The 11,079-nt window shown below is 45.1% G+C and overlaps 1 protein-coding gene across 1 annotated transcript in view; it reads right to left on the bottom strand.

Moving 5' to 3' along the window:
- Positions 1–181: 181 nt before the first annotated feature.
- Positions 182–11,079, bottom strand: part of phc1 (polyhomeotic homolog 1) — an 18,549-nt gene continuing 7,651 nt past the window's right edge. Inside the window, exons 4-15 of the mRNA XM_062992577.1 lie at positions 9,922–9,984; positions 9,279–9,422; positions 9,018–9,191; positions 8,797–8,878; positions 7,572–8,338; positions 6,674–6,815; positions 5,814–5,956; positions 5,260–5,344; positions 4,539–4,626; positions 4,201–4,351; positions 3,082–3,319; positions 182–2,584 (exon numbers count right to left, since the gene is read on the bottom strand). Coding sequence (XP_062848647.1) covers positions 2,433–2,584; positions 3,082–3,319; positions 4,201–4,351; positions 4,539–4,626; positions 5,260–5,344; positions 5,814–5,956; positions 6,674–6,815; positions 7,572–8,338; positions 8,797–8,878; positions 9,018–9,191; positions 9,279–9,422; positions 9,922–9,984 — 2,229 coding nt within the window. The 3' untranslated portion in view covers positions 182–2,432. The remainder of the gene's footprint in view (positions 2,585–3,081; positions 3,320–4,200; positions 4,352–4,538; positions 4,627–5,259; positions 5,345–5,813; positions 5,957–6,673; positions 6,816–7,571; positions 8,339–8,796; positions 8,879–9,017; positions 9,192–9,278; positions 9,423–9,921; positions 9,985–11,079) is intronic.

Genomic DNA, 11,079 nt, shown 5'->3' on the forward strand with positions numbered 1-11,079 from the left:
TACGGTACAGAAAAATAACCTTTGATTTTTGAAGCTTTGTAACCATAAAAACTATTTGTTAATACTGCCTAACAAAAGAAACATAGCATGTTTACATCTGGAACTTTAAATAGTCATTAAAAGAGCCAAATGGTTCTGCTCTTCCTTCACATGAGTCTGAGTGCACTAACCAAAACTGATCTGATCATTGTGTTTAATTCATTACAGAGCATGACTTGTTCAAGGTAGCATGCTAACTATCGCTGTCGCTAACATGTTAGCATGGTGCAGTATGTAGTCGGTAACTTGCACGTACAGACAGATAAATGATTACACTCAGAGTATTTTAGGACCTCTAAAGTAAAAACGACCTAAGTCTGGATCTCATTCATAAAGTAGGTTAGGATTTGGTGTTTTACAGTTGTACAGGGTAGTGTTGGTGCCACACACAGCTCCAGAAACAAGGGTTTAATGCCTACTTCACTCCTACTTGTGTCCACAGCTTCCTCCTAAAACATGCCAGTGAACATATTGCCTACTTTAAATAACATCTGGGTGTCAGGGAGTGATGCCAGGCACCACAAGACTGGCACTTTGTGTGGTTTTTTTTTTACACCCAGTCTTCCCAGTATGGGCTTGCAAGCCTGAACAGGACTAAGGACTAAGTACCTAAATGGTACTACAGAGTAAATGTGGAGTAAATGAGATTCAAGTGTGTGGATAACAAATCACATTTGCAGTGGATAGAAGCCGAGCTAGCGTCGACACTGCAGGCGGGACATAATACAATTGTAATGTACCAGAGCTATTGAGAGCAGGACAGAAATGTGTGGAAGGTTTGAAAGGCTCAGGTTGACACTGTTTGGTGTTTTTGGTGCGTCCAGACTGCAGCAGTGGTTTGTGGGATGTTCCTATACCCACAGTGATGTTGATGGTTTAAAAACACTGTCATAATGTTTGACATGTGATGAACTGTATTTTGATAGTGCACTCAGACTTTTACACCCCATAGCTCAACGTTCTTACATCACCATGGCAACATCAAGGCAACTCGGACCACTGCTCCTTCCTACAGCCCTTAATTGTACCTTTCACTTGTTTATTTGAAAGTGAGAGACGGAGCTACATACAGCAGGGGGCAAAAGTCTGGGTCCACTACTGAAAATGCATTTATTCTATTATTTCTATTTAATAGAATGTTTTATTACGAATTATACAATCAGCAAACCAATTTGAGATTAAGAATCTGAATCTTAATTGTGAAATCTAAATGAATTTCAGCATTTCTTGGTGTTTGGGGAGCTTAGGTGTATTACAGGAACCTAACCTCTGACGAGAAGATCAAATCCACCCAAGTGCCGTCAGATCATCAGACTGGTCTGCATTTTCTCCCCAATTTCCTCCCGATTTAGCACACTCAGTTTGTCTTCTGCTGCTGAGGGATGCCAGATTGCATCCAAGGAGAGCACGTCGCTGTACACGCCTCTTCCGACACACGCACAGCCATCCTCTTCTCGCCCCTGCATTGTGCACAGGCGTCTCTTCTGTCAATCAGGGTCCTTACACAGCGTATGAAGACCGACCCACCCACCCACACATAGTCCGGCCCCCACCCTGCAGATACGGTGGCCAATTAGTATCTGCTGCAGGCACTGCCAATTGTGCCCGCCAGATGGCGCCTAGCCGACCGGTGGCAACGCTGAGTTTCGAACCAAGGAGTTTAGAATCTCTGTGCTGGTGTGCTAGCGGAATATCCCGCTGCGCCACCTGGGCGCCTGGAAATCTGATCTTCTGTAGAGAGGAACTGATGTAATCACTTTCGCCAATGCGCCGACTCGCTTTTAAGCAGCAAAAAAATATCATTTCAAAATTCATGATTGTTTTTTATAGATTTTTCACTCATAGTTGTTTTACTGACTTTGAATTTTAAGGAAAACATTCTATTAATAAAAAATGCAAAATAGAAGCCCCCACTTTTCTGGCAAGGCTTTCCACACAGTACTTGGAATGCGTCTGTGGGAATTTGTGCCCATTTGGTCTAAAGGGCATGTGTGAGGTTAGGTCAGGTCAGGTGTGTATATACTCTCCACATATGTGCACTACAAAGTGTGCAACATAATGCCCTAAAGCTCATGGTAACCGTGGTGGGAAAGGCTGTGTCCCAAACAGCACACTGCTAGTGATATCGTTCTTTACTATTAAGTACATATGATAAGGTTTGGGATGCAGCAAGAAAACTGTCATAAGAAAGATCAATCAGATCAGATGCCAGTTAAGCTGTGATCAAATCCAAAAACGAAACAATAACAGTGAGTACGCAGGCATTAGGTGGTGCACTCAGACTAGCACAGCCAAGTGTACATGAGATACTGTTCCTCTCTTCTCTGTTGTAAAGTCACTGTTATGCAAATACCCCTCTTCTCTGTACCCTTTCTGTCCCCCTCTGTTCCCCCTCAGTCTCTGAGGCTGTTGATGGAGGCGCAGATCTTCAGGGCAGGACCCAGCTTAATGTTCATGGTGCTCATCAGATGTTCCTCCTTTAGCAACAGCAGTGCCTGACCATCAATCTCCTGGGATAGAAAATGCCCGGCCAGCTCCTCACAGCCTGTCAGGAAGTGACATCACACCATTACATTTACATTTTCAGCATTTAGCAGACGCTTATTTCCAAAGCGACTTACAGTGTACAGTCTAAGCAATTGAGGGTTAAGGGCCTTGCTCAGAGACCCAGCAGTGGCAACCTGGCAGTGGTGGGGTTTAAACCAGCATCCTTCTGATTACTAATCCAGTACCTTACCCACTAGGCTACAACTAGCCGGTTGATACACGACTAGATATTAAACTAGATATTGATACACGAGGAAACGAACAGATTTTCAGTTAGGCCAAATATTAGGTGCATCAGTTACTGAGACTGGAAAGTGGAACAGTGGGTGCAGTTGGAAGCTGCCACTTTACAGGGTCGCTACTAAACACCCAAAAGTAGCCCCGCCCCCCACAGAACTGAATGAGCACCAAAAACTGTACATGGTGGAGCTTAACAAGGCTAAAATGATGAGGCTGATGATGCATGACATCTCTGATTAGGAACAGAACTCTTACCTTGCAGAGAGGAAATGAAACGGCACACTTCCTCCACACCCCAGTGGGCAGGGTTAGCAGGCAGGAAGTGGTCTCCGTCCAACGGGAGGCCAGCGGGTGCCGACTGGTCCAGCTCAGGGGTGCAGTGAGCAGGACGAGAGCAGGAAAAGGAGGAGCTTGGAGAGAGAGAATCTTCCTCCTCCTCTTCTTCACCTTCACAGCTGGAGACGTCCTCAGAACGACTGGACTCTGAACGACACTGAGATCAAAAGCACAAGATCAGAATTCAGTTTCATAGAGCTTCTTACAACATACACCACATCAAAGCAGCTGGACAGATGATACCAGACCCCAAATGTGCAGCAAGAGGCTTAAATCCAGGGGAAATAGAAACATCCGCCATTTGGGCATAAAGTGGGTTTATAATCCTATTATAATATTATATAGATGCAGATGTCTATATTTATTCTACTGCCAAAAGAATGAGGACACCTGACCATGAGCTTATTGGCAATCCCATTACAAAAACACATTCATTAACATGACAGTAGGAGTCACTGGTGTGGCACCACAAAAGGGATTCCCAGCCAGCTGTGTCTGTAGAATGCCCGACCAGGCCGGTGGCACCGCTGAGTTTGTTCTGGGTCTCAGAAGGAGTGGTGGGTCAGAGCAGTAGACCAGGGTTTCCAACCTTTTTTACATCATGTCCATGATTTTTATGCGGCCCAGGCAACACAAACTGTGCATCATACTCTCTGTTCTGTACATTCTGGTCCTACTGTGGTTTACAAGATGTAACATAAAGCCTCTACAAGGGGGCACTGGCATACAAGTATATTTCCTGATTATGTGCCAGTTACAATTTGTTTATTTATTCATAAACTTGTGCTTGGACAGACCAAACCGAACAGAAGCTTCAGTGAAGGTGCCCTCCCCACACCTCCCCCCAAATATTGCTGCACTGTTCACCTCCCCACCTCTGCAAAATATCCCTGAACTGTTCACCCCCAACCCCTTCAAATATCCTAACAGTTACACAGCCAGCCAATCATCCCTGAAACATACAGACAGGTACACATGCACACACACCTCATCCAGTAATCAGAATGACTGAATAATCAAATTATGGAGTACTCAAACCTTTACTGAAACGTGTCGTCCTGCGATTTTGGCACAGGCGATTTCAGAGCTGCTCCTGCGAGGACCCCTGCGCCTAGCTATTCCCTCGGGTACTGGTGCACCACTGCGACGCTGACTGGTCCGGAAATGATGACTACAGCTTACATTGTACCTGCAGTTTACAGAACACTGTACAGGTCAGAACCAAAAAAAAAAAGAACTCAGATTACACCCCCACACCCCCCACCTATCAATCTTAAAAACTCTTGAGCTCTCGGCCATCTTGTGGAATCTGTAGGGAACCTGTTGGGTTCTCTTTAGGCCTGGGGGTTTACTGTTTCATATTTGTAAGTTTTTACCTCTTGGCGCAGGTTTTGGAGCAGAAGCGCTTGGAGCCTCGGAATTGACTGGCAGGAGCAAAGCTCTCGCAGAACTCACACTTCAGTACTGCAGCAACACACACATACAGAAACACACACACACACACATACAGAAACACACACAAACACACACACACATACAGAAACACACACACACACATACAGAAACACACACAAACACACACACACACACATACAGAAACACACACACACACACACACACACACACATACAGAAACACACACAAACACACACACACATACAGAAACACACACACACACACACACATACAGAAACACACACAAACACACACACACATACAGAAGCACACACAGATTTCTCTGGATTTATTGAATCTTTCCATGATATTGTGACTAAAAAAGGTTGTTCTTAAACTGCTAGTTTATTCACAGGTACAGCTTTCTGACAAAGTGGTGAAGCCCTGACACATGCTAATGAAGAACTAATTCTCCTGTCCCAACTTTTATGAAGCGTTTTGCAAGCTGCCATTTTTAAGACAAGTGAAACTTTACTTTAATAAATGAAGTAAATACTGTACAAGGTGGGTTTACAAATGAATGCTTACTGTTTATTATCATCTCACATCCTGTACATTCAGAAAACAGTATAAGAATTACTGAGTGTTATTTTCTAATTGTGACATGGTTTTAAAATAATAAAAGCAATCATGCACACTCACCAGCAGGGGTGCTGTTCTCAGACTGCATTGACCGCGGCACAGCAACAGGAACACCCATCGCGTGCTCTTTTATTGGACCGGTCACCTGTCCAATCAAACAAACACATCCAACTCAGAATCACCAACACATTCTAATTAGATTTAGGATTGAAAGATTTGAATCACATGTTTATGGTATGGTACCGTCACACTTCATGGCCACTTTATTAAAAACACCTGTACATGGACGTATCTGTGTTTGGTTCCTTTTTAAAGATAATGTGATTAAAGGCAGTAATGTGATGTTTCCATACTCTAATAGAAGTGTTTTATATAAACCTTAATAATTGTACCATCCGACTTTCCCTCAATTACATCATCCAAATCTGTTTATTTCCAGCTCCCCTGTTCATTCAGTCGACCCCTGCTGCTTGCACTACACCCCTGGCTCACCCAAAGAGGGCTGCAGGTCTATTTAACATGACACCGGTGGCACCTCGCAATGTCAACCTTGGGTTGTCTGTACGAGACTGTACATGGTGATGAGTGTAGATGAAAGTGAGAGCAAGGCTCACAGGGAATGGCTCGGCTCCCTCCTGGATGACGAATCCCTCGATGAGGTGGGTGAGAACCTGTGGTTTAACCACAGCCTGAGGAACAGGAGCTCGAGGGTGAGACAGAGACAAAGTGGGTGGGGTGGAGAATGCTGTCTCTGAAGCTGCACATAGAGACAGAGAAAAAAGTTATTATTATTGTTATTATTTATCCATTCTACCATTATTATCATCATACATCCTTCCATCCATTCATCCCTTCATCCCATCAATCATCCCTCCAGCTCTCCATCCCTACATCACTTCCTCTGTCCAAATCATCATCCCTCCCTCCCTCTCTTCCACCATCCATCAGTTCATCCAGACATCCCTCCATTCATCCATCTTTCCCTCTATTAAACTGTCTATCTACCAGTCTACCGTTGTAAGGAAATTTCACCATACTGTTTCATAGAGAATTACTGTACACTGTACATAATATGACCACCAGTATGTGGACATCCTTTACTTATGAGTTCAGATGTGTAAGCAACACCCATTTTACAACCAGGTGTCAATAAGAGCCAATCAGACAGTTTGGCCAGACTGTTCCAGCATGACCCCTCTAGACAAAGTAAACTGCATAAATATGAGTTCGGTTTAAATAACACTGAAGAGCCCTGACCTTAACCCCACTGAAAAGCTTTGGAATGAATTAGCAAGACATACAGTGTCAATGCTTTTTTGACTGAATGGACACTAATTCCCACAGACACACTGTTGTGGAAAGTTTTCTCAGTGGAGTGGAGGCTGTTATAGCTGCCCATGATTTTACAATAAGATGTCCAACAACCTCATGGTCAGGTGTCCACACAGTCTTGTGTAAGAAATGCTGGACTCACTAGTTTCCATTGAGGGGGCAGGGGAGAGAGGAGGGGCGGAGTCCGGAGCTGACGGACAACTCTGAGGAGAAACTTCTGATGTCATCTCTCCGGTCATGTCCGATTCTGATTTGCGCTTCAACGAGCCAATCGCAGGCTTCATCTAAACAGAATAATAAATAGAGAAATATTTTAGAAACCATATTTTGAAATCAAATTCAATCAATAATTACTGAAAATCAATCAATCATCTTCAGTAAGCATTTCATCCTGATCACAGTCTCAGGTGGTCCAGAGCCTACCTTAAAACACAGGTATTACAGTTTAGGAACACACACTTGATGGGTAACCATTACATTACAGGGCCTCACACACTCACCTATCCACTCACTTACTTACACCCAAAGAAACTGTAAAGCAGCCAATCCACCTTCTGCATGTCAAACAGCCAAACATCTCAGGCACAGACAGAGTGGTTTAATGATAGATTGATCATGAATCACTGCTTTTATAATAACCAGCATTACTTAGCACATCATCACAGTGCAAATAATTTCGAAACAAGGGTTGCCAGGTTTCTGCTTTTCAACCACAATGCAATTTTCAACTTTCTTTCCCTGGTTCAATTTAATTTTCACAATACAGCCACAACCCCCAGCCCCCTCCAGGAAAAGAGCTTGTGTGATGTCATTGAACCTCATTCCATAGACGGTTCTGTGTAAGACATTGTAGTTCCTCTTTACCAAACTCATCAATAAGAACAGCCTTGCTGAAAGTCTTTCCCAGACTATTGCCACAAAGTTTATTTAAATAAATGATTTCATACACCTGTGTGCCACCTGATTCAAACATGACCCCACACAAACCACATGACTGCATATAAAGTACAACTTGAAGGAACTCATTCCTGTATGAATACCTGTGTGTTTGTGGGCTGATCGTACGCTGTTTCTCCAGCAGGTGGTGCTGCAGCACTGCTGTTTTCTACGTCTATAACCTGAGCTGCAGCAGACCCGTTCTGACCCGGTTCCAGGTTCTGACTTGCTGGTTTAAGACCCGTCCCAGGACCACTCTCCATAGCGGTCATCATAGTGGCTGTGTTGGGGGAGGAGCTATGATTATGACTGTGGACAGAGCTGTCCTGCTGGGTGTAGCAGGTTCGAGCCTGTGCTACAGCTACAGCCTGAGCGTTCCCCATGGTTCCCTGTCTGGATCCGAGCAGCTGGACCGGGACGTGTGGTGGTGGGTGGGGGTTGGGTGGAGCCGGGAGAATTGGTGGTGGGTGACGAGGTGGCATCTGAGAGGGCATGCGATTGCTCTGGGCTGTTTTGGGTTGGATGGGGATGGGACCCGGCAGCTTCTCCGCTCCGTTTTGCTGTTGCTGCTGGAGCGGCTGGACCACCAGGGTCTGAGCGGCCATGCTGGGTTTGGGGAAACCCGGGGAGGACGTGGGTACGTTGTTGCTGGGGACGAGGATGTGGGTGACAGTGGCTGCTGGGGCGAGGCGGGAGGGGGAGAGGAGGAGCTGAGACAGAGGGAGAGAAGGAGAGGAAGTGGAGGATGAGGAGGAGAGTGAGGTAGAGGAGGAGGAAGGAGGAGTTTGGAGTTTGGTGGTGCTGATCTGCTGTGCTGTCTGAGGGAACTGCTGCTGCTGCTGCTGAGACTGAGGAGGAACACAGTACGAACCTGAACCACACAGAGAAACAGACAAGTCAAGAAACGTTTAGTCATTAACGTTCATTCATCAGTTCCGTACATTATAGGAACATGAAAACTACAGAGCCAAAAGTATATGGACACCTGACCATGACCATGAGCTTTCCACAAGATAAAAAGCTTTCCACAAGATAATGGGAATTTATGGAGATGAGATCACAATTATGGACCTGGCTCACAATTGAGATTCCAATTCATCCCAAAGGTGTTAAGTTGGGTTGACTTCAGGGCTCAGTGCAGACCACTGGAGTTCCTTTAAGGCAAATGTCTTTATACACTTTACTGTGTGCACAGGAGCACAAAGAAGTAATGCTGTAATAGAAAGGGGCCTTCCCCAAACTGTTTCAACAAGTAAGTTATAAAAGAGAGTATGTCCTCATACTTTTGGCCATATAAGTTTTGCATAGATTTAAAGTAAATGAACTGACCTGAGTCCTTCCTGTCAGGATACTCAGTCTTAACAGCAGCCACTCGTGGGGTAGAAACACAACGTAGGGCCAAATTCTGCACCTAGAATAGATGAGAGGGGCAGAATCTCTTGAAACACATGTGTCAGCTGGTCACTGTGAGGGATGGGGCAGGGTAGGGTGTATCAGGAGTAAAGGGCATACATAAAAGAGAAACTGAAATGATCGGAGGTAATTGTTACCTGGTCATTATCTGGCTGGTTATTTGAAGATGTAGGTGGGACCTCCTGCTGCTGATGTTGTTGTTGTTGTTGAGGCTGTTGCTGGGCCACTGTTGCCACGGCAGCTGTGGCTGTTCCACCGGGCATGAAGATGAGCTGATGAGAGGTGAGAGGAGCCCTGAGAGGTCGATTCACCTGACAGAGAAACAGACAGTTATGAAATGGTTACAGATGATTAATCATCCAGGTTTCTTTAAACATCAGCACATCTGTAAAACTCACTCTCAGGTACATCTGGCCTTGAGCCGCCGAGTTCCCACCCAGTAACACCGACTGGCTGAGAGCTGATGATGTTACAGATGTGACTGGGCCAACTGGCCGGGGGTTCGTCATGGTCCCTCCCCCGGTGGTGCTGCTTAAGTTAGCCTGAAGAGACAGTGTGTAATGTTTAAATGTGCAGCTGTTCCACCTCCAAACATGAGCACCCATATTAATATCCAAATATTCTGTTTTTGTTTCATCTGCATGGACCAAATTAATAGAGATGTTTGCTTATTGTTCTCTGTGTAACTGTTGTTCCTGCTACTTTCAGGTCATCCTGCAAGTCTCTCTTACTTTTCTTCTCATTAGTCTAAGAGCAGGTTGTGAGATCTCGCGTGCTGCTCCTGTCTGGGGACGACTTGTGGTTCCATAAAGTTGTCACTTGATGGAATGTGGATGATGGAAGCAGCGCCACATAGTTTCACCACATTTCTACCAAAGGGGGCTCCAAATTCTACAACACCCTAAATTTACTGCAGCTTTAATGATACTACTAATGGGCATTTATAACACCCCGCCCCTGCACACATAAATACCACCCCCACCATGCACACAGGAAGTGACAGAAACAGAAGTGTTGGGGATGAATATTTTTGAGACTTACTGTGCTCACTGCAGAGACACTGTTATTGGGACAACTGGACTGACGACTGGCAGCAAGTGTGGCCTGACAGAGAGAAACAACATCAACTTATATCTCAGATCAGCAGAGGTTCAACCTGAGGATCGACATTACTATGCTGTGGAAAGTAATTGAACCTTAGTTCGGTTTATCAAAGATAATAAACTTTTGATGAGCTGAACCAATAAGGTAACAGCCAGTTTAGCCAAACTTCAGGTTTGATTTCAGCAGCTCTGTAAAATTAAAATGTACTTAAACCTTATAATCAAAATCAAGGAGCACCTAAAAAGCTTCTACAGGAACACTATTCCACCATCTAAAGAATTTTTCCAAAATGGCTTAGAATAGCTCGTTTTAATTTATAACTATAGAAAGGGCTACAAAGCCATTTAAAGCTCTAGGATTCCACTGAACCACAATATGGAGTCATTATCAGTGTCTGATCTAAAGCAGTTCTGATGAGTGGAGAAGAGTGGAGCTGAAGATTTAAGTCAGATTACAGAAAGTGTTTTTTTTACAGTCAGTGTTGATAAAGGTTCTGCAACCAGTTCCCAAACACTCGCTCACTCACTCACTCACTCACTCACACACACACACACACACACACACACACACACACACACACACACACACACACACACTCACTCGCTCACTCACACACACACTCACGCTCGCTCACTCACACACTCACTCACACACACGCTCGCTCACTCACTCGCTCACTCACACACACACACACACACACACACACACTCACTCGCTCACTCACACACACACTCACACACACGCTCGCTCACTCACTCGCTCACACACACGCTCGCTCACTCGCTCGCTCACTCGCTCGCTCACACACGCTCGCTCACTCACTCGCTCACTCACACACACGCTCGCTCACTCACTCACTCACACACACACTCACTCACACACACTCACTCACTCACACACTCACTCACACACACACTCACTCACTCACACACTCACTCACTCACACACACACTCACTCACTCACTCACACACACTCACTCACACACTCACTCACTCACACACTCACTCACTCACACACACACTCACTCACTCACTCACACACACTCACTCACACACACACACTCACTCACTCAATCGCACACTCACTCGCTCACT

Source organism: Trichomycterus rosablanca, chromosome 3 (assembly GCF_030014385.1).
Source record: "Trichomycterus rosablanca isolate fTriRos1 chromosome 3, fTriRos1.hap1, whole genome shotgun sequence".
In the NCBI taxonomy this organism is placed as follows: Eukaryota; Metazoa; Chordata; class Actinopteri; order Siluriformes; family Trichomycteridae; genus Trichomycterus; species Trichomycterus rosablanca.